Source organism: Cuculus canorus, chromosome 2, assembly GCF_017976375.1.
Source record: "Cuculus canorus isolate bCucCan1 chromosome 2, bCucCan1.pri, whole genome shotgun sequence".
Lineage (NCBI taxonomy): Eukaryota > Metazoa > Chordata > Aves > Cuculiformes > Cuculidae > Cuculus > Cuculus canorus.
In genome coordinates, this window is record NC_071402.1 from 94,471,607 (window position 1) to 94,495,699 (window position 24,093).

A 24,093-nucleotide genomic window follows, 5' to 3' on the forward strand; every position below is an offset into this window, starting at 1 on the left:
CCCTCCCCAGCACAGCACTTCGGCAGAAGGAGGTCATCCTCCTTCCTTTCTCCGTCTTCCAATCACCTGGCAAACCCAGCCCTCTTCCAGGTGTGGAAACCTGGAGGAAAATTAACCCGCTGCTTGACTGCACATAGTTTCCAGAACCACTTCCTTCTCTTTGTTTCCAGCCTGCCGCCCCTAGTTTCATCACATTTTGATAATATCATAAGGTAAAACACTTAATTGGGAAATGCATGCTTACATTTATTAGGATACTGTTCACACAAAACACTTTTATTAGGCACCTTTTGCTTTACTATTTGTTACGTTGGTTGCAGCAGCGAGCCCCAAGACTACAGTTGCTGTGTTTGTGAATGATGGGAAGGGTATTCTCTGGGCATTGGACCTTTTAGCACCTATCATCTGTGTTCCAGCTCCAGCCAGGGTTTCCTGAGCAGTCTGAATTGCCCGCCTTACTTACTTCTTAAAAAATACAAATGTAAGCGTAGATTGCAGTAGAGCCCCGGTGTGCTTGAAGAGGGACCAACATTCTGGTTTCTTGCTTTATCATCTTAGTTGGAGAACAAGTTCCAAATCTCTTCCTCTCCTATGATAATAATGGCAAGATACTGAGGAGGGAGCAAAAAATTAATTTTTGTGTTTTAATGCAGTGGTCCGAAAAAAATAATATGCAGGTGTTTTTACTGAACTTCCACATTTAAAGGTCTTTGACTGCTATTGCTTGTAAAGAGTAGTTACCTTAAATCCTAAGTTAGCTGAATCCAGAAATGGCCAGCAAAACCAGGGCCTGGTAATCATTAGGGAACTCATTTCAAAAGAACTGTTGCCAGCAGGTCAAGGGAGGTGATTCAGCCCCTTTATTCCTCTCTTGTGAGACCTCACCTGGAATTATTGTGTCCAGTTCTGGAATCCTCAACATAAGAAGGGTATGAAACTGTTGGAATGGGTCTAGAGGAGGGCTGCAAGGATCATCAGAGGGCTGGAGCACCTCCCATACAAGGCTGAGTTGGGGTTGTTCAAACTGGAGAAGACTCTGAGGAGACCTTATACCAACCTTCCAGTACGTGAAGGGGCTATGAGAAACCTGGGGAGGGCCTTTTTATAAAGGCATGTAGTGACAGGACAAGGGGGAATGGCTTTAAATTGGAAGGGGGCAGATTTAAACTAGACGTAAGGAGGAATTTCTTCATGCTGAGGGTTGTGAGGCACTGGCACAGGTTGCCCAGGGAAGTTGTGGCTGCCCCATCCTTGGAAGTGTTCAAGGCCAGGTTGAATGGGGCCTTGGGCAGCCTCATCAGTGGGAGGTGTCCCTGCCCATGGCAGGGGGGTTGGGACTAAATGATCTTTAAGCTCCCTTCCAACCCAAACCATTCTATGATTCAAATTGATAGTAGTACATGCACACCGTGACCAGATCGTGGAAATGCCAGCATTTCACCATCTTTATTATCTGGTGTTATTCATGATCACCACCACCAATTCTGGGATTAGTTTCACTGACTGACAATTCAGGCAAGTGTTTTGAATGCCAAGTTAAAAAAAAAAAAAAAGTATAACATTAGGTGGAAGTGTCTTTCTATCAAGAGGAACTTGTGTATCGGTAAGGATGATGCACACAAACATGTTTGATGCCCACAGATACAAATAGCTTTTGACAAGTGTGGGAAAGTAGAAAAGGAAAGAAAAAAAAAATACAGCAGGCAGGAAGGGAGCAAGAAAGAGGAGAGATGTAGAAGTATAAAGGAGAAAGCTGTGTCTACCAGGTGATCCATGCCTGGAGAGAAGCCTTTAGCTCTGTGTAGACAGCAGTTTCCATTTAAGTCCATGAGAGATTGTGGATATTCACCACTTCTCCCAGTCAGTCCCCTTACTGAGATGCATATCTGTGGAATAGGATTCCAAACTGTGGGCAAATATTTCTGCAAATCCTGGTGCTAGAGTATTTCTTCTCAACAATGTGGAGGGATGAGGCTTTCACATTTACCTCGCCCCACTGTCTCCATAGTTCAGAGCCTAAACCAGGCCTAGGGTCTGCTCAGTTTCCAGCGTTTCCATGAGTGTAGTTGACTGTTGGCAGATAGTTCTGATTGTAAAAGTTTCAATATAATAGAAATTGATTGGGGGGTGGGGGGGGGGGTGTGTGCAAATCTTGTGCCTCTAAAATGCTCCTTTGGAAATTTCTTGTGCAGTGGCTTGCTGTGTTGGCCAGGTGGAGGGGCAGGATAATACATGCAGTGTTACTTATTGGCTTAGTTGCACAAGTACACAGCGTGTGTTTATAGACTTTGTAAGTTCTTTTCCAGCAGAATCAACTGTTAACAGAGTTAACATCCAGTGGTTTCTGGAGGCTCTGTCTCTGAGCTGTAGGAAACCCCTGGCCAAGTCTTCCTGCCCCAAAGCGATATGGAGCCAGTGGGTTGTGAGGGGACCTACATTGGACCCTGCTTGCAGGGAGGGCATCTCTGAGGGTGAGCAGCACTAGTAGAGAAGTGTCTGGGCTGCTGGTTGCCATACTGTCATTGAGTCCCACCTCCTCTGTGAGACAGGCCATGCAACTTCATCCCAAGGTTCACACTTAATATTTACAAACAGAGGTGGCTGAGCATTGGACTGCGATGCACACCTCAAACTACTTCTTCACGTGGATGATGTGTATTTAATGCTGCAAAGCCATGCTCACTATGACAGTGTTATTCACTCCCAAAGGTGAGAGGTGGTTTTGCAAGCTTGCTGTGTTGTTCCTTTTAAGTGAGTCCATGTTCCTGGAGAGGGAAAGTTTTCCAGACAGCTGGTATGCTCCATGCCTGCTGCATAGCTCAGAAATGAGGTGAGCGTATGCATTCTGGTGTTCACCTGCCTTTTAGCTTCTACCAAATAGTGGTTACACAGAGCAGGATCCTGGCCCCGTGCCTGAGAAGAGCTCTAGAGGACACGGGACCTTGGAGGAGAGTAGATATCTTGGGAGAGCAGTAGATATCTGACTTTTGCATAATCCACCGTCTTGCAGTTTCAGACCTCGTCGGCGTTGCACACAGCAAGTTAAAAACACATGCCAAATTTTTATAAGGTGTTAATCACCTTATAGTGACATGCTGGGGGTCTTGTTCCCATGGGCTAGAAATCACATGAGCCCACAGCAAGTGTTGGAGCCTGCAGACACAGCACCATGCAGTGAGTGCTGGATTGCTGACATGTGCAAATAGAAGTGGACATTTAGGACCTCAAGGCCCAGCATTTGCAAGGTCTTTTCTCCTGGCTATGGCAGCTCCCTGTAGGATGGTTAGATAGGATTCATAACCAGATGTGTTTTCAAGGTGGGATGAAATGGAGGGAAAGGGGGACACTGCAGAAAAGGAGACCCAATGCAGGAGCTGCAGGAGGTGGAGAATGAGGAGGAGTAAGAGGAGGGCAGGAGTGAACTCAGATGCAGAATGGGAGAGTAGGTGTAAGAAGGGAAGAAACTGGACTGTTAACAGGACTGCTGGGGGAAGGCAGGCTCACACTCGCTGCTCTTACAGCTACAACTCTTTACGTACTCATGGCCTTCCCCTGGAGATCAGCATACATTCAGCTGCCTCACGTCAGTAAGTACACACTTGTTTAGATAGACCTAAGGATGATGTTCCCAAGGTCATTTAGGAAATTGTGTGTCAGAATGAAGAGCTTCTCTCAGAAGGCGTCTTCAGATGTGGATGTCAGGCTCTAGGTACCACAAGGCGGTGGCGGGGAACACATCTTTGCCAGATGCCAAAGCTCTTTTACCTCTTATGGCTCTCTGAGCTGCTGGGTAAAGTTTGGTCCCTGCTGAGGTCTTGTGCTATGAAATGATGAGCTCAGAGAAACACCCATGTGACAATGACATGTGTAGTCTGGTGGTTGACATACTGATTTTATGGGAACTGAGCAGTGCTTTTGCAATTTGAGCTTTATTCCCCGCAGCAAGTGCCACCTGCTGCACACGTGTGCGAGGGCACACGGGTGATCTCACACTCTCCCCTCTCTCTCCCTCTGTCTCTTTCTGTTGTCCCCTCTCTTTCTGCAGGTCAGCGTGGAAGTCTTGGTAGAATACCCTTTTTTTGTATTTGGACAAGGCTGGTCATCCTGCTGCCCCGAGAGAACCAGCCAGCTCTTTGATTTGCCATGCTCCAAACTCTCGGTGGGGGACGTCTGCATATCGCTAACGCTCAAGAACCTGAAGAACGGCTCTATTAAAAAGGGCCAGCCCATGGACTCAGCTAGTATCTTGCTGAAGCATTCAAAGAATGACAGTCTAGCTGGAAGTAAACACAGGTATGTGGAGCAAGAAAATGGGATTAATCAGGGAAGTGCTCAGATGTTAGCTGAGAACGGTGAACTGAAGTTTCCGGACAAAATAGGATTGCCTGCAGCACCTTTGCTCACCAAAACAGAACCCAGCAAGCCCCCGGCAACAAGGAAGAGGAGGTGGTCAGCCCCTGAAACACGAAAACTAGAGAAATCAGAAGAGGAACCACCTTTGACTCTTCCCAAGCCTTCTTTTATTCCTCAGGAGGTTAAGATTTGCATTGAAGGTCGATCCAACGTAGGAAAGTAAAAGTTGTTCGGGGAAAGGAAATTAGGCTACCCCTTGTCATTTTTATCCAGATTACTGTACTGTAGACTAAATAACCCAGTATTTACATGTTATCATCTTATTTTAGGTTTATGTTATAACCTTGTTGTTATAGTTGCAGCTGGTATTATGCAGGAGACTGGTGCATATGTTTTTCCACAAGTGTTTGTCAGTGACTAGGTTTATCAAAAGCTTCGGAAGGGGCAGTATCTGCTTCACACACCCTTAGTGGAAATGAATGTGTTGTCATGGCTCCTGTTTTCTAAACCTTGTGTAGGACAGGGTCCAGCTGTGATTTTTTTTTTCTTTTTTTTTGTTTGTTTGTTTTCTTTTCTTTTTGTTTTGTTGTTTTGGTTCCTGTTCTAGTTATTGTGGGGGGAGGTGAGGAGAAAGGAGCTGTAGCAGAGGTGTATGTCACGCGTGGGGTGCATGCGTGCAGGGGTGCGTGCGGGGGGAGAGTGTGTGTACGCCAGTCCCGAGGAGGGACTGTGGCTTGGTGACGAGTTGCTGAAGAAGTTTCCTCACCCCAGTTGGATGCTGAGGACACAACCCATGGGTGTCATTGGAAAGGATCAGACCGTCTCTGACGTTTTCAACAACAAGCCAACTTTTACTCAAGGCTCTACAGTATATATATATATATATATTTGTGTGTGTGTATATGTATATATATATATTTTTCCCCCATGGGGTCTGACTGCACTGATTTTTATTCCTGAAGCAACTGCCACACCAACATTTCCTTTCCGCTTGCTAGTGCAGTTCCATTGCCCGGAGTCAGCAGATGGAGAGGCTGTATGGACTCTTGCACCAGTTGCTCTGCAAGGTTTCCCTTCACGGCGGTGGGGTGGGTAGGTGGGTGCATGCGTGTGGTGTGGGTGTGCGTGGGTGTGCGCGAGGAGGCCTCTGGCTCCGTGGATGCGCCTGGCTTAGGCTCACTCCTCTTTCTGTGCAGTGTTAGACAAATCGACTGGATTATGCCATTGACATTTGCTTCCACAAGGTAGACGCATACTGCCCCTTTGAGATCACAGGCATCCATTGTTTGCAGTTAGGTTGCAAATCTTTTGTCATTAACTCTAGTACTGTTTTTAGTTCATGATTATGGACAACTGGTGCCACTTTTTTTCAAATTTTGGTGTGACACAGGAATCCGCTGTTGAAGATGAACCTAGAATGTCTTTAAGCACTTAAAATGCTGTTCACACTTTAATGCTGAGCATCCTGGTCTAACACTCAGTATGTACTGTATCTCACTTTAATCTGCTTGGAAAGCAACAACAACAACAACCAACCAACAAACAAATCTCTTCAACACTGTAACTACATGCAACTATGTAAAGTTTTCTCACAAGCAAGATGCTGAAAGTTTTAATGTGGTTTCAAAGGGATGAATGTGAATTATTGAACTAGTATGTGACAGTCATTGTCCACAAAGGACTACTTAATAGGAGGCACTTTTTAAACTTTAATGCTTGAGAAAGAGTTAAAGGCATATGCGAGCTGACAGATAATAAGAAAAAAAAATAAGAGAAAGGAAAAAGGAAAGAGAAAAAAAAATCGTTGTCCAGTGTTTTTGAAAAAGATGGACTTTAAAGAATCTTGCAATTTGCACATCTTGAGTTTATCATTTGTGTGGTATTCCTGCAGTTTTACCTAATAATGTTGTGGGTTGGGGGGGGATCTGAAAGAGCATAAACAAATGTAGCAATTACTCACTAACCTGCCTACGCTCTAGGCCGTTTCATAGGGTTGCGTTCCTTTCAGAGTTCATTTTTTTGGTCTTTCTACCCTATCTGCCACACAGAACCAGGTCCTACCGGGACAGCTCTGAGAATTTTTTCTTCAGACTTACTGAGACAGTTTTCCACAAGAAACATTTCTATACGTAAGCAAGGTGTTTGTTTGTTTTGAAAACAAACCTATTGTTATTTTATTATTATTATTTTTTGTTATTTTAATCGCATCCTTTTCCATTGGAAAGGCGAGATTTCAAGAGTTTGGTACAAACCAAGTAGGACTGACGGGAGAAGGGATTCACGCCGTTCAGTCTTTTCTTTCCCCAGGTAGGGCCGGATCCTTTGAGGTGCTGGGCACCCAGCCTCCTGCACAAGCCTCGGGGAGGCACAAGGATGAAGTACTTCGGGGCTGAGCGCTAAAGCCTGTTGCTGCCACTAGAAAGATCCCGTTGATTTCGGTGGGATTGCGCTTGGGCCCTATGCGAGCAAGCGTTCCTGTCGTTGTTTTTGGTTGATGAGTTCACATCCTTCAGGTAGTTTTGAAGAAGCTGTACCAATAGGGAGAAAAGGCAATGAAAGTCCGTCATTAGAAATGCAGTAACCTAAAGTGAACAAATCTATTTAAAATCTTGTTTTCCCTCTCCCCCAAAATCCAGTGTTTTTATTTAAGAGAAGAAATGTTAACCCCAAACCCCAGCTTTGACTCTGTTATCTGTTACTTGAAATTTAGCTCACACCAGAACTAATTGTTTTTATACCATATTCTGGGGTGCACCAAAAAGTTGAAAGACATTTAAAATAGCTTGAAACTTTTCTTGAATTTCCTTGAATTTTATTAACCTCTCGGCGGGCTACCAAATAGCTGAGTGGGTTTCTTCTCACAGTCACACTGCTTAGTTAGTGCTTATTTGTTAATATTTCTGCTCAGAGAAGTCGCTTAATCTTCCATATACTCTGCTCAGGGCACTTGCAATTTATTGTTTTGTTTTGTTTCCTGTTTTGTTTTTTTTAAGCTTTGATGGTAAAGGAATAGAAAGAATTACAGATTTTAGTTCACAGTCGTACCACTATTTCCGTACTTCACGCATACTCGGGAAAGAAAAAAGAATCTCAATTTAAACCATACGCATTTGTGGTTAATTAAGGAAGCAGGGGCTGTTAAACTGACTGGATCTATTCAACTAACACTAAAAAAAAATAAAAAATAATAATAATAATAAAAATACGTTTGGAGCAATAGGAATGTATTAGTTCTGTGCTTGTATTTCAGACTGAGGAATTCTGAAATAACTGGTTCTTTCCAAACATTGTCCCTTTCCATGCTTTGGCTTTTGTAGGATGTGCAATACTTTACGTGCCAACTTAGGCTCACCCGTGTGGTGTTAGCTAGATCTCATACCCACTTCTGATTTTCCCTGGTTTTCTTCTTTGTTTCGTTCTTTCTACCTTTTTTTCTCCCTGTTAATAATCCCCTCTCCATCCTCCCACCCACCTCCCTCCCCCCTGAAATAAAATCATAGTAAGGGTCAAGCATCCTTTGGCCTGGGAAATACCAACTCCTTTTGTATTTGATGTTAAAAAAAGATCCAGGAAGAAAAAAAAAAAAAAAGGAAAAAAAAAAAAAAGATGTATTCATGTCTGCATGCGGTCCAGGCAGAGGGTGACACTTGACCGTGTGGCCACCCTCCTCCTGAATGGCACATGGGTGAGACCTGGCTCCACTGGGGAGAGAAAAATCCTCTCTGGGACCAAGTCCTTTGCAAGGAGAGGGGGCAGGGGAGGGCTTTGCCTCTCCCCGCTGGCACCGAGCATCCCTTGCAGCGAGTCCCTGTACCTGGGAAAGTGCCATCAGTCCCCAGGGCCACACAAAAGTACCACTCGCAGGCACAGAGGTGCCGAGGCGAGGCCGAAGGGGGAGGTTTAGCCGCTGCTGCTGCGCAGCATCTGCTTTGCAATAGTGACTGACAGTAGTTTTCTTCTTTTTGACTTTTTGTTTTCTTTCTTTCTTTTTGTAGCAGACCTGTTTAGTTTACAATGAAACGCATACAATCACCACGAAATTAGTCAGGGCAAAGAAAAATAAAACAAGAACCTCTTTATAGGGATTTCTAAAGAAAAAAAAAAAACCTATCTATCTATCTGTCTATCTATCTATCTAATCTATCTATATATCTATATATATAAAATGACTGTTCCTTATAGTGTTTAACTTAGGCATTGTTTCAGTTTGTCTGGGCCACATCATGGGGAATTTGAGTTTGATGTCACTTACCTCGAGTCCTCTGGTTGAGACCCAAATCGGAGTCGCTGTTAACCTGTTTTACCATTTCGGACACTGCCCTTGGGCTCGCTTTCCCTTGAAGACGCAAACCTCGGGAGGAGGGGTGGGGGGGACACGCGTTCCTTTTTTTTTATATTCCTTTAATGCCTTCATCCCGCTGTCACTTCATTTGACCTGTCGTTCCCGTCATTTTCTCGGCATGGGGAAGTGACATCACTACTCTCGTTTCCCTTAAATCAAGGAACATTTAGAAACCTTTCACACCTTTTACTCAGGGATGGGGCTGGCGTATGTGTGGTACACTGATGTGACCAGAAGCAGCACTTTTACTGCTCCGGAGTAGGGATGTACAATGTTACAGACGAAGTTTGGATTTCCTGCATCTCATGGTTAAAATTCTGTAGATCTCACTTAGATTGCAATACAAAAGCAGCAGGCTCAGTGCGAACTGTAGCTGTTGGTTACCATGAAAATTCACTCTCTGCAGAGATTTATTTTTACTTTTGAAGTGTGTTGCCAATACTAAAAAGGAGATGGTGAAATTCTGTTAATACTTGCAACTGCTAAAAGAAAAAAACAACCAAACAAAGCCAGCCTGGATCAAGGAGGGCTAATCCTCAATATTTTTAAACACTAATAGTGTTATTGCAAAGAGGGTGGCTCCTGGCGCAGTGCTCCGCGTGTCCTGGGACCCAGTTCTACACATGCTTACGGGAGGTCCAGGCTGGCTGCCGAAGGCTGCTCAGGAGCTCACTGTGGCGCACATGTATAGATCTTTGTGAAATTGAAGCTTGGTTCAGTCAGGGCCAGATCCTGACCTTAATCAGGCAGCTGGAAAAATCTTGCAGTTTGTCCAGGTTCACCAGGGTGGAAGCCGTGGGCAGGCAGGGGGGATTTGGCCCATTGAAACACTTCTGCTCTCCTAGGAACCTGGAAAAGTGGCAAATTGGGACATGCAGTCATACAAATAGTTTCCATTTCTTCCCTCTCCATCATCACAGATAAAAGCAGAGTCTGCTCTGGGCTCTGGCAAGTGCTGATGTGAAAAGCAAGGGGATCGAACGCACCACCAGAGTGCAGGCAGTGATTTCCTTTCCTCTGGTTTACCCAACTCTCCCACCTCCCCAAAATCCCGACATGAGAATCCGTTGATGCAGATGCGCATACGTGCACACACCCCCACACACCCAGGCACAAGTGTCTGTTTGCACACGAATAAATATGTGTGAATTTTTTTTTAACGCGTATGCCTACGTGTCCACTCGATTCCCTGTCCTGAGCACAGCCTTGCTTTGTCTCCATAGGGAAATTCCAAACGCGTTGCACACCTCTACTCCAGAGTTCAATTTCTTTTACATAGACGACCTCGCTTCAGATGTGTTACCTTTACTGATAGGATCTTTTCTTGTAGCACTATACCTTGTGGGAATATTTTTTGATGTAAACCTAATTTGAGAAGCTTATTAAAAATAGAAACTTTTTTTGAAGCACTCACATTGAGGAGTACAGGTAATGTTTTAAAAAAAAAAATTGCACAACAGAAAAATGAATGTTGGAATGATTCATTCAGTGTTTGAAAAAGAGATGGCTCTGTTTGAACAGTGAGTTTCATACCTTGTTTGTAAAAAAAAAAATAAGTTTTTAAATACAAAGCAGAGAAAGGTTGAAAGTTACGTGTTTTTTGTATATAGAAAATGTCATGTCTAGATGATCTGATTTGTATTGGCTTTGGCCAGGAAGAATTATTACTTAAAAGGCTCTTAAAGAACAACTGTGCTTAATTTTCTGTTCGTATTACATGGGTCCCGTTTTTGGGGAATGGAATCATGCTTCACACTGTTTATTCCTGTGCTGAAAATACACCTTGGAGCAGCAATTCTCGAGTGCAGCTACCGGGCGCTTCAAAGGGTGTCTACTGTGCAAAACTAGACTTTCACTCTCCAGCTTTCTTTTGGCTTTAAGTCTCTCCTGCCTGTGCCGAGGGAGCCCCTGGTTTTGAGGGTGGCCTCGGCCGTGCCCCTCAGGTTGCGAGCCGCTGCCAGCTGAGCGCAAGCTGCTTAGTTCCTGCCTGAAGCCTTTCAGTCCCGTTTTTTTCCCCCTCTCTCTGGGATGCTGTTCCACATTTTGTCAGCATTTCCTGTTCCAGATGAAACCCAAAGAGTACAGCCTTGAGCAATGAGTGCTCGGCACAAGGGATCCTAGCCCAGCGCGAGCAGCAGAGCAATAGCCAAGGCGACCCAGACTCCCAGCCCCTGTCGCTGCCCCCTCTCCTGCACCGCTGCTCTCAGAGCCACCGGAGAGCAGCGAGTCACACAGAACACGTTTCCAGTGATGGTCTTGACCAATGGTGAGGCCGATGTATTTTAGAAGCCAAAAGGAGAGGATCCTGAAGAAGGTCCTGAGGATAGGGTCCTTTTCCTGCCCAAAGTTTGAGCTGGGCAGCTGGGAGCTGACGGCTGGGTGATAAGGGTGAAGTTTCAGGCTGCTCCCGTCCCCCTCCCCGAAGGTAACCCAAGCTTCGGCTCCCGCAGGCTCATAGGACAGAAATACTCGCCCTGCCCAAGTGACCCCTGGGCTCTCAGAAAACCAGCCCCGGTTGTGTTGTAACGAAGTGCATTCAGCCAACAGGTAGTGTTTATACAATAACAGTCTCTAAGGTTTCTGTAGTTGTTTTTTTCTTTCTTGTCGTTAGCTGAAAGGACTCAAGTCTTCCACTGAGGATTTTATGGAGGCTTCATCCAAGGTTGTTTCTTTTTTATTTGTTTCTGTTTTAAGCGGTCAAAGCTCCTGTGCCCTTTCCCTTGACCACACGGTAGGTTTGCTTTGGAAGTGTTGTTTGCAGCAAGCGTTAGGCACTCGTTGAAGCTGTCGTGGCTGTACTATGGGATTGCTGAGGAGCAGAAACTGCAGGGTCCAGACCCTCGGCTGGTGTGGAGCCGGTGTGGGACCTCTGGCTCCCTGGGCAGCGCTGCCCTGCCCCTTCCCAACCAGCCAGCGAGGGGCTCCTGCCCTGGCATTTGCTTTAAAAACCCAGGACCCACGTACCCTCCCTTTGAACACGCTCTGCAGAACTCCTGTCCAGGTCAGTCGGGTTTGGATCTGTGTACCTGAGAGCAAAAACGGGCCTGGGGCAGCTGTGGGTGGCTGAGTCCGTGTCTTCTGCCTGGCCATCGGGCTGGCCTCGCAGCGGAGTTACTAATGTGTTAAGGCGTAGATACGACTCTTCCCGACCATCAGCTAATGTTGAAACTCACTAATGTATGTATTTGCTCTTTTTTTTTTTTTTAATTATTGTTGGAATAATATATTAATACTTGTTGAACACTGTTCTTTTCGCAGTGTTACAAAACGGGGGAGGGGGGAAGGGGGTATTTCCCAACCTTTTTCAGTTCGGATGAGCTACTGAAAACCATTTTGTACTAGCTATGTCACCGCTCCGGCAGCCGGCGGCGGGGCTGGGCTGGGATGAGGTTCAGCCATTCTACAGCAGCCGTTTCTAAGGTCTTATTTCAATTATTTTATTTTAAATCATCTGGTATTACTAATGAGGGTTGTTGCAAATCGCACTTCCAGTGTAATTCCTTAGTGTAGGTCCAGTAAAAGGGATATCGCAGCTTTGTGTTGGGGGGGAATCGAGCTGACATGGCCAGTACAAAGGAGAAATAGGGAGGGAATAACGTTTTGCACCTTATTGAAAAGAGGAGAAGATTTTAAGTGCATACAGACATAGTTAAGAGCTTTTATTGTGACAGGAGAACTTTTTTCCATATGCGTGCATACTCTCTGTAATTCCAGTGTAAAATATTGTACTTGCACTAGCTTTTTTAAAACAAATATTAAAAAAAAATGGAAGAATTCATATTCTATTTTCTAATGGTGGTGTGTCTATTTGTAGGATACACTCGCGTCTGTTTATTGAATTTTATGGTCCCTTTCTTTGATGGTGCTTGCAGGTTTTCTAGGTAGAAATTATTTCATTATTATAATAAAACAATGTTTGATTCAAAATTTGAACAAAATTGTTTTAAAGAAATTGTCTGTATACCAGTACAAGTTTATTGTTTCAGTATACTCGTACTAATAAAATAACAGTGCCAATTGCAAATGCGTGCTTGGTCTTTCTGAGTTCGTAGAATCTTAGAATTGTGGAATCATAGAATGGTTTGGGTTGGAAGGGACCTTAAAGATCCTCTAGTTCCAACCCCCTGCCATGGGCAGGGACACCTCCCACTAGATCAGGCTGCCCAAGGCCCCATCCAACCTGGCCTTGAACACCTCCAGGAATGGGGCAACCACAGCTTCTTTGGGCAACCTGTGCCAGTGCCTCACCACTCTCATCATGAAGAATTTCTTCCTAATGTCTAGTCTAAATCTTCCCCCCCTCCAATTTAAAGCCATCTCCCCCTCATCCTGTCACTACATGCCCATGCAAAAAGTTAGGGCAAGAGAGGTTTCCTAGGGGCGTAATTTGACTTAATTTCTCCCCACCTTGCTGTCAACACGTATTAGAGTGTTTGCTTTTCTTCATGATGACGCAGAAACATGTGCGTGCCCACCCATGGCCATAAAACCCTCTCCAGACACGTTCAGAGTGAAGGTCTTTATTGCATAACAAAGACTTTCCATTTACAACTTTTGAACACTGGAAATGATTGTGCCACGTGCGCCAGAGGCGTTGCGCACTCGCAGTTGCTGCGCATGACAGGAGGCAGCGTTTGTCATCGCCACCTCAGGAGAGCCAAGCAGGGCAGGAATAAATCGCACGCTCATCAGCTTTTTTTGGCTGATGAGGCAGAAGCGCTTCACAGTTACCGCAGGCAACACCAAGGAGTTTTGGACTCTGAATTATTTATTTACGTATGAAAACTTCAACCAGTAAACACTGTGTCAAGTAAATGCTGGGGAAGCTTAAACAGCTGAGTGCCCATAAACCAAGCCAAGCAAAGGTGGCAGGGGGCTGGTCCATGCTGTGCTCCGGGGTGCAGAGCTGTGCCAGCCCCTAACCGAGTTGTGCTACAGCCCCTCCACCCCCAGCAGCTCCCACCCTGTCCCTGCCGGCTCTGGCTGCAGAAGGCAAACCGCTGTTCTTTAGGTTTTTAGGTATTTTTTTCTCTCCTACACAAGCAAGGCCAAAGCTGGCACTGGTTGCAAAAGCCCTCCTGGCTCCAGCAAAGAAACTTCTGGTAAAAAACTGATACCGATGACTAAAAAGCAACATCCTTGGGGTGGAAGGGTGGGAGGCAGTGATGGACAGACACTGGATGTACACTGGCAGCAAGCTGTAGCAGCAGATCTGTTCAAGAGAGGGGAGCTCAGCGGGTGTAAACTAGGGAGCACTTGCTTTGGAAAAGGCTTCCAACTCTCATCAGATCTGTAACTGAAGACCACCAGCCCCTGTCCCAACAGTGCAGGGCCTGGCTTATTGCTGCTAAGTTTCTTGCCCACCACCACCCTTTCTCCCCCTACACTATTAACTAGGTGAAAGGAAGACGGAGGCACATATTCCCTGGGGAAAGCAGCTCCAAATGTAAGCAGAAGCTCCTCCTGCCCTCACTTCCCACTTTTCATATTTACAGGGTGGCCCCTTCCTACACTGAACCCTGTAGTGCCTTAAGGTGAGAAGAGAGCTGCACAGGAGAGCCCAGTGAAAGTGGCCAAAGGGGGAGAGCCAGCTGTGCCAACAAGCACAGGGGGCAGAGTACGCTCCCTGCGTGTCTGCACTTGTTTCTTTCAGAGAAGGGAGACCTGCATGACTTGGTTTGCATCCGGCAGGATGCTGGTGCAAGGCCCACTCCTCACCTATGAGAAGCTCTGCATGGGCTCTCCCCACAAACCCCCCATGGTCATACAGTCATGAGGAAGGCTGCTGCTGTGCCAAGACCCCTCGCCCAGGGGGAGTTTGGGTGAGCCAGAGGCTGCGCAGGTAGGAGGGGTGGCTTGTGTGTCCATATGCTTCAAGAAGTCAGAGATGGACACATGCAGCAGGGATTACTTTAATGATGTAATGCTGCCATTTTGCAGCATTCTTGCTTGTACGGCTTTGGTGCCTTAAACTAAATGTCTGCAGAGCCACTTGGCCAAACCTCAGCGCTGCTGCTGGTGTTCAGCAATTGCCTGGCTGGGGGAAGCATACGTGACCTTGTCCTACAATGGTTATCATGCTCACAGCGGTCCTTTAGACAGGACGGGGCTAGGGTGGCGGGTTTAAAGATGCTCTGTTTATGCAGCATCACTCAACACTAAGCTTTTACAAATATCATTTCCCACAGAAGAACACCAAGGAACAGAGAAGCTGGTTAAATGTGCAGGTGAGGTAGATCCACAAATGGCACACAGCATTTGTCAGTGCTTGTGGTCTCTGTTTGAACCATCCTGCCAGGCATAGCGTGTCCTCAGCTCCCTCTCTGCCCCAGTTCCTTATGAGCATGGCAGCAGGCTTGAGCAGGGCACAGGACCTGGGGCTAAGTAAAGATGAGGACAACTCCTACAGCACAGGACTGGTGTTAAAGGAGAGCTTAAGCTCATCTTTGTTTGCATTTTCCAGCCCATCTGAGAGCTGGACTTGCACAGCGTTGATGGTGAGCACTCACATAATTGAGGGTTATCCCTGAATAAAACCCTCATATAACTTTGGGTGAGGTACAGAAATGCCACCGGTTCAGCTTTTCTGCAGCCATTCTCTCTCCTGCTCACTTTAGAGAGAGAAGGAGAAAACGAAATCTAAAGGAGGAAAACACACTGCTTACCAAATTGACGGTGAGCTGCTATTGAGAAAAACCAAACACCTCAAATCAAAGCTTTATCAGTAACTACTCTTAGCGCAAATGTCATTCACAGCCTGGAGAACTCAGGGAGCAACTTAAGATTAGCCCATCCCCATCCTTTCCTATTATTGGCCAGTCAGAGGTATGTGCGGAAGGGGAAGGAACACAGGTTTAAGGTTGCCCCAGGCCAGGCTGGCTGTCTAAGTGTACAGCCTGCCCCGGGAGGAGGTGCCACGCTTGCCACCCCTGTGGAGAGGCAGCCCCTCCTTTGACCCCAGCACCTGCTCTTTGGAAAAGAAACTGTTCTGAAGACATGTCCTGAAGCTGCTCTGTTCATGTCACGGAGCTGCTCTGTTCATGTCACGGAGCTGCTCTGTTCACTGTGCGTATGATCTTTTAAAAAAAAAAAAAATTTACAAATATATATATACATATATTTTGGTATGTATATGTAATTCTTAAATTCCATTTAGAAATGTAGCTAAAAAAAAGTAGAAAAGCACTAGCGAGCGTAGGCATGAGCCCAGCGGGCTGCTGCCCTTCCCATGTATGAAGGCACGAGTGTGGAGACACCCCTGTGGTCAGGCTGGTGCTGGGACAGACCAACCCCGCTGCTGGCAGAGGTGTTGATTTGCCTTTGCACCCCTACCCTTCACATCACGTAAATAAAGGAACAGTGACCTACAGCCGTGCTGATGCAGAGCAGGAACGCTGCCTGTCCTCTGGGCTCAGTGCAGGTAAAAGCACGGGAAGGTCTGTGGTGACACAGCCCAGCATCTTCTTCATGTGATGCTTTCAGGCTGGAGGGAACAGAGATCAGGTCCTCTACTCGCAGGGCCTGCTTCTCTTCTGCATTCTGGTTCCTTTATGACACGTGGACAGGACAAATGGTCCTTAAAGCCAGCACGAGCATAACCCGTGCTCACCTTAAGGCCCTTATTTACCTCCAAAGCAGAGGAAGGGGTGGTACTACAATTAAGAATTATGTCCTAGATGTTACATGGAAGACATTTAAAGTATCAGGCTATTTAGAAGATATTCTGTGTTTTTTCTAATGCGCACAACACATGTCAAAACCACCAGGGATCAGATTGTGGCCTCAATTTGTTTCTCAGCATGGCAAATTGTACCAATCCTTGTGTGTGGATTAATTAAACTTAATTCTGTGAGTTTAATTCTGGAGTTTCTCTTTGCTATTCCTCTTCCTGCAGATCACTCTTTCACTTTTCAAAGGAAGCCTGTCTCTTTCCACAGGCATCTACAGGAGGGGGAAGTATGACTCTGAAGTAACAGCAGCTGTATTACAATCTCAGCAGCACTTTAAAGTAAGTGGCCAAGTATTATTAATTCATTGGTGCTCACTTTTACATCATTTATCCTAACGAGCTACTGTGCTATTCATGGGGATGCAATGTGTATTTCCAAAGAAGTTTCATTGTGATTTATCAACTAGCTAGCGGGCCATTACACTTTAATAAAGTGTTACCCAGAGTCTTAAACATTCATTACTCATTTTAGAGCAAATGCCTTAACTCCATCTCAGCCCACCAGTGTCTTGCAATCCAGCTGTTCTGTTGAAAGCTCTCTTTTGCTTTTCATGGTGTCAACGACTGCACAAGGAGTGGCACCAAATAACCAAATGTGAGTTTGATCCCCCTGGCTTCATTCACCTGGCCACAAACGCAAAGCACAGCATTTTTACATCTTTGCTAAATGGATATGAGCAAGCAGGGGAATAGGGAGCACTGCAGAGAACCGCCCCTCTCCCTCCTCGGTGGGGTTACTGAATGCCTTAAAAATCTGTTCACAGCCAGCAGGTAAAACCAGGAACCCAGGTAATTCACTAATGGCATGCACGAAAAAGCAGGCAAGCTCTGAGACAATTTCTCCAGAATGATCTCCACAGATGGGGGTAGGGGGATAGCATGAGTTTGCTACATTCAGGGCCAGCTTCTCTGAAGAAGCAAGTCTATTGAATGGGGAGCTCTAAGTAAGAATGGCAGTGCCAGAGCCCTGTGAACGAGAGTGAAAGAGATCTGGCATTTTTATCATCACAGTAAGAAGTCACCGCTAGCCAGGCCTCATCCACCCCTGACATTCCACAGGCCGGCAGCCTAGCCACAAACATCCATTCTTTTACCAGAACAAAGATTAAGATAATTTGGTTTTTTTTTTTTTTTTATTTCCCCATGCAATTCCTTGCATCTTTTCCTCTCACAGCCTGTAGTTTCTGGAAGGTGCACTGCCAGAAGTGGTGGTAGCTGACAGGTCAGTCTTGAAAAAGGGAATATGTATATGTGTGCAGGCCTAAGAGCCATGTCTGTATGAGCCAAATCCTTGTTAACTGAGGTTTCAGCAGCTATTTATCTGAGTGGAGGGGGAAACAGGTGAAGAAATGTTGATTAAAAACTAAAAAAGGCACAACAATAAAAGATGAGGCTATTTCATTTTGAACCAATGGCACTGTGTTACTAGCATGACCTTCCCCTTCCAAATCCCAGCCATAGCCCCTCCAATGGCTATGACACTGCCTTTCTAAGAGAGAGGAGAGTTTGCTACTAACACAACATGGAGGAGAAAGCAAAACAGAACAGAAGCCCTTCCTGCTCCTCTCCCCTATCCCACTCTCTCCATCCCCCTAGTCCTGGGCTAAGAGAAGACCTGGCTGTGCTGCTGGGTGACCCGGATGAATGTTGTTCTCCTGCTCAGTTCCTTGAGTTTGGCGGCTCCCACGTAGGTGCAGGTGGAGCGCAGCCCTCCGAGGATGTCCAAGATGGTGAGTTCTACGTCCCCTCTGTACGGTACCTCCACAGTTCTGCCCTCCGAAGCCCTGGGGAAGAGATCAGTTACTGCATTTATGTCTACATGCAAAACATAATAGTGTGCTTACCGAAGCAATATGGAGCTTAATACTGTGTGCTGCAGTTCAGAAAAGACCTCCAGCTTTACTTCTCCATTGCTTGTTGCTGCTTGGCGCTCTTGAGTGCTGACATGCCTCAACTCCAGTCATGACCAACGCTGGGGACTAGAAGCAGATAAGTCTTGTAGATGCCCCAATATCCCATGAAAGACCACCCATGGCACGGGGGTTGGAACTGAATGATCTCTAAGGTCCCTTCCAACCCAACTCATTCTATGGTTCTATGAGTGTATTTACAGATCTGCCCTTTTCCTCCCCTTTACCATCTACATACAAGCAAGTAAAGCTTCCAGATTTATTGAAAGGTAAATTTGTCCTTGAGAGCTGCAAGCTTTGAGGTATAAGGAATCGCCAAGCTCAGGTAACTTAAAGAAATGGTGGAGCTGGTTCTCAGCAGACACCACTCAACACAGCTCTGCACAGGCTTCACTGCCCCTGGGCTCTGTCCCATGTCACTGACCAGACACAGATGGAAATGCTCGCACTGTCTCCTACCAGCCTAATCCTCCAGAGCCCACAGAGGTGGAGTGGGAAACCTGTTATGGAAACCTGCTGCAGAGCTGTCCCCTGAAGCTAAATGCTGAGCTAGCACAGTTCAGGCAAAAAAAAGGCCAGAAAAAACAGCAGAGCTGTGAATACTGTCAAGTACGCGCACATGCCAGCACAGACTGCACTGTTCCCAAAACACATCTGAAGAGTTACACCACGGAAGAATCCAGGCAAGTAGCTTTCACTCCTTCCCCTTCAGCTTTCTTTCTCCAGCCTCATGCTTGGCAATTCTTCCTGCAGCAGAGTTCCCCAGTCACCAGCTGACCTCAGTGGCCTTTACAGTTCTGCAGGGCACACTAGCTCCTTTGGCAAGGTAAGCCTTGGGAATGGGGGTCTGAGAGAAATACTGAGGGGAGAGGGGATTGCTCTCCTTCTCCCCTACAAAATGGAGCCAGAAATCACGGCAGGGCTCTGTCATTGTTGTAAATGTGGCTTTATTTACTGCTCCGTAAACCAGTTGTCTAGGGGATAGTGCAAGAAAGAAAGGGCATGCCTCTTTGGAGGCTCCATTTGCAAATCATTAACAACAGCAACAGCGGCTATATGGAGGTACTTCAGTGTGAGCCTGGCTATATTTCATGCTGTTAGTTTAAATGTGAGGTCAAAGCCCTAGGGAGACAATAAAGGAGAACGGTTAATATGCCATGTGAATAAGGAACCATGATTAATCTCCCTGCATCTGATGTGTAATTGACTCTTTCTTGAAACTCTCAAGTAAACACTGTAGTTAGTGGTCGATGGAAAATGTATGTCCTGCCGCCATTGAGATTCTGCATGGGGGTCAGGGGTGTGTAAGGCTGGGAGTCCAAAGGCTTTTATTTTCAGGTTCAGTGCCAGCAGGAAAAAAAAAAGGCCTGGCCCATAAAATGACACAAAAGTAGTCGTGTTACCATTCTGCAGCTTCCTTTGCAGCCATGCACACCTCCTCCAGTCAAAGTCAGGAGGTTTAGGTAGGTCACTAGGGAGCTTCCCACAAAGATTTTGAGAGACAGAGCATGTCTGTGATTTTGGGAAACCAGCACGAATTTTACGTACCAGATTCTGCCATCTGATGAGCTTCGCATGCTGCACTGGGCAAGAAGTGCAAGGTTTACTGCATTCATGCATGACTGTCCATTCAGCTCACACATGAGTTCAATTAATTTATACATGAATGCCCCATTAGTTCAAACCTGACTGCCCTGCTAATTCACGCCTGATCATCATGTAGGGCGTAAGCTGCAGGGGCTCAATAGCAGAAAGCTGACTGCAAACAAACACAACCCCAGTTAAAGTGGTTCAACAGACCGGCAGAGGAGGGAATACAGCTCGTGAGAGGTTCAGTGCTTGGCGGTCCTTTTCTCAGTGCAGAATTAGAGAAATGTGGGACATTTACAGCTGCTGCCCCTGGGAGATGCCCCTGCAGTGGCTATGGTAGTGTTAGGAAGCTGGAGCTTCTGGGATGCATTTTAGCTTTGGAGAGTAGTGCCTAATGTCACAGCCTCAAAGCTCTGACAGCAAGACAGATTAACAGTTTGGCTGCAGTGGGGGAAGCAGCATCCAGAAATAATCCGTCTCACGGACTTTCTGTTGGCTACATGATGGCACATGGGGGTTTTAGCCCAGGCCCCAGATGGCTATGTCAGCTGCTGAGAGAAACCATGTTTTGAAAAGGGGGCTTGGGAGTATAAACTCTGGATGTTGTTCTTTCAGAGAGACAAGGCTCAGCTTTGGCTGGACTTGTTAGAATTGTCTTGTTTTGTTTGGTTGGAAAAGACCTTTGAGATCATCAAGTCCAACCATACCTGTCCATTACTAAACTATCTCCCTGAGCAACTCATCTACCCATGTTTTAAATACCTCCAGGGATGGTGACTCAACCACCTCCCTGAGTAGTCCGTCCCAGTGCCTGATGACCCCTTCTGTGGAGAAATTTTTCCTAATGTCCAATCTAAACTTCCCCTCGTGCAGCTTGAGGCCATTCCCTCTCATCCTATCACCTGGGAGAAGAGACCAACACCCACCTCGCTACAACCTCCTTTCAGGTAGTTGTAGAAAGTGATAAGGTCTCCCCTCAGCCTCCTTTTTCTCTATGGTTAACAACCCCAGTTCCCTCAGCCACCTCTCATAAGTCATGTTCTCCAGCGTGTTCACCAGCTACTGTTGCTATTGTTCCTCTATCAGCTGATGAGCTGGTGGGATGCTCTTTTTATCAAGGAGTAACATGTAGTTACCTAGATACCATACTGGGAGAAGCATGCTGTAAGGGAAATCAGCTCCACAGAGAATGCTGGGAGTCTTAGTCTTATGGTTATACTTGGAAATAAGTGTCAAAAAGTACTGAAAATCCTCCATGCTCCCACCCCACATGCTGTTCCAAAAGGAAAAGGAGGACTAAAGGATGGAAGCAGGACAGAAATCTAGAGCTGTAAGTTAAGCAACTGTATGCACAGCAAAAAGGTCAGAGCTCAATTAATGTTGTTAACGGCTGCGGAGCAAGTCCCATGACAGCAGAGCTTTTTGGTGTGTCTGCTTACTCCTCAAATGGGGAAATGCCCACACTGCTGCATGGGAACATTGTTCACCCCTCCCACCCCATTTTGGATGTAAATGAAGCCCTGCTGGACTCATTAACCTAGTGGTACCTTCAGCAGTGGTGTCAGCTTTTGCCTGTACAATCTATTATGCTAAAGCACAGTGAATAACTTGAACTGCTGTTATGTTCTTGGTTGTTGCTTTTAAAGGGACAAGTCTTAAAATTTATAGCAAGTATTCAAATTACGATCCTAGAATCAGAATGGTTTGGGTTGGAAGGGACCTTAAAGCCCATCCAGTTCCAACCCCCTTGCCATGGGCAGGGGCACCTCCCACTCGACCAGGCTGCCCAAGGCCCCATCTAAGCTGGTCTTGAACATCTCCAGGGATGGGGCAGCCACAACTTCCCTGGGCAACCTGTGCCGGTGCCTCACCACCTTCATTGTGAAGAATTTCTTCCTAATGTCTAACCTAAATCTTCCCCCTTCCAATTCAAAGCCACTCACCCTCATCCTATCGCTCCATTCCCTTGTAAAAATCCCTCCCCAGCTTTCCTGTAGCCCCTTCAGATACTGGAAGGCTGCTCTAAGGTCTCCCCAGATCCTTCTCTTCTCCAGGCTGAACAACCCCAGCTCTCAGCCTGTCCTCATAGCAGAGGTGCTCTAGTCCTCTGATCATCTTCATGGCCTCCTCTGGACCCATTCCAACAGTTCCATATCATTCTTATGTTAGGGATTCCAGAACTGGACACAACATTCCAAGTGGGGTCTCACAAGAGCGGAGTAGAGGGGGAGAACCACCTTCTTTTGATGCAGCTCAGGACATGGTTGGCTTTCTGGTCTGCAAACACATACTGTTGGCTCACATTGAGCTTCTCACCAACCAGCACCCCCAAGTCCTTTTCCACAGGGAAAATCACTCTCAGTCACTTTGTCCCCCATCCTGTTAACCCTGATAGGGATTCCTAGGGGCAAGGCTGGAGTTTGTAATGGGTATATATTCAAACTGCTGGGGCTTTCTGGGTTATGTGTTCTGCAGAAATAAAGAGTGAAGTTTGTAATAAGGATGTACTCAGATTGCTCTAATATAAACCTCCGGCTTGCCCACAGGGGTGAGGGGGTGACAATTGTGATGAGTAGATATTCAGGCTGCATTAATATTAACCCAAATACTCCAGTCCCTATGCGAAAGAGGTAGAGTTTGTAAGAGATAACATTTTCCCAGGCTGTGCTGGTGAGTCCTGTCATCTGGTTCCCAAGGGAGAGTGGGTGGGATTTTAGTAAGCCTATGCACAGGTCATTTAATGCTGAACTGCGTTGTTAACCCTTTAACATGTGCTCAGGATGGAGGAGTGACATTTTACTAAGCGTACAGTTACAACATTAATCCCTCCAGTCCGAAGGGAGGAAGAGCGGAGTTTATAGCTGATGTACCTTAAGATTGTGATGATGCTGAAAGGGTTCATAATGGATTAACATCCACAGAGTTCTCTGATATGTGCCTTGCAAAGGTGAGGAGTGCCATACAGGCTGTAATTTGCTGGGCTTCCTGCATTCTTGTGCAAGTGCCAAATTAGTTCATGCATGAGCACTGAATAAATTAATGCATGAGTGCCCAATAAATTTCTGCATGAATGTCCAAGTAATTTTTGCATACATATCCAATTAGTTCATGCATGCATGCCCAAATAATTTATGCCTAAGCACCCTGTTAGTGTATACACGAGCACCCAATTTGTTAATGCACAGGCACCCAGTTAATTAACACAAGGACCTAACTGTTTCACACATGGGTGCTGTATTGGGCAAATACGGTAGAGTTTGGGTAGCAAGGGCAGCCAGTGTGACTTGTGTGGGAGGAGACTGAGGGGAGACCTCATCACAGTTCACTGCTTCCTCACAAGGGCAGAAGGAGGTGCTGAGCTCTTCTCTCTGGTGACCAACAATAAGACTTGAAGGAATGGCAGGAAGATGTGCCAGGGGAGGTTTGGGTTGGATATTAGGAAAAGGTTCTTCACTCAGAGAGTGGTGGAGCACTGGAACAGCTTCCCAGGGAAGCAGTCACGGTGCTGAATCTGCCAATATTCAAGAAGCATTTGGACAACACCCTCAGACACATGGTATGGATGTTGGGGTTGTCCTGTACAGGGATGGGAGTTGGAGTCATTGATCCTCGTGGATCACTTCCAACTCAGGACATTCTATTATTCTGTGATTCTACGACAATAAGTAGCAGTCAGCTACTGGTGCTATTCTGTCTCTGTGGCCCAAATTCTACCTTACAGTTAGAATAAAGTGCCAAAATCCATCTTAGGAGCAGCTGTGAATTGCTAAGTGACCACAGGACTGCAGCGCTCACATAAAACCTGTGAAATCTCAAGAGGGTTAACAAAAGCAAATTGGCTCTAACTGAACAATACTGTGTGTGGTCTTTGTTCCTGCTTGTCTATTTCTTTTCTCCCCTAAAAGAAACTTAATAATCGCCTCTCAGAAATTCCCATCTTGGATCCATGTTCCCCGTGGAAGGAGGTAAAAATATAAAAATAAACCTATATATAAATGACATAAAAATAATGAAAGCGGGCACATGGATTTCATACAAAATTATATGAGATCAACTTGACATATTCATTACAAAACCAATCACTCCTATGACTTTATTCCCTGCTACAGCCATCTCATCTTACCTGTCAATTTTAATTTAACTGTTTGCTGGAGGCTCAGGTTCTCCAG

General features: G+C 46.0%; 2 protein-coding genes across 17 annotated transcripts in view; one reads left to right on the top strand and one right to left on the bottom strand.

Moving 5' to 3' along the window:
• ATXN1 (ataxin 1) overlaps positions 1 to 12,719 on the top strand; it is a 282,081-nt gene extending 269,362 nt beyond the window's left edge. For all 16 annotated transcript variants that reach the window (XM_054058377.1, XM_054058391.1, XM_054058379.1 and 13 more), the window contains one exon: positions 4,046 to 12,719. In XM_054058377.1, coding sequence (XP_053914352.1) covers positions 4,046 to 4,576 — 531 coding nt within the window. In that variant the 3' untranslated portion in view covers positions 4,577 to 12,719. The remainder of the gene's footprint in view (positions 1 to 4,045) is intronic.
• Positions 12,720 to 13,072: 353 nt separating this feature from the next.
• GMPR (guanosine monophosphate reductase) overlaps positions 13,073 to 24,093 on the bottom strand; it is a 45,957-nt gene continuing 34,936 nt past the window's right edge. Inside the window, exon 9 of the mRNA XM_009564153.2 lies at positions 13,073 to 18,208. Within this exon, the coding sequence (XP_009562448.2) occupies positions 18,028 to 18,208 (181 nt within the window). The 3' untranslated portion in view covers positions 13,073 to 18,027. The remainder of the gene's footprint in view (positions 18,209 to 24,093) is intronic.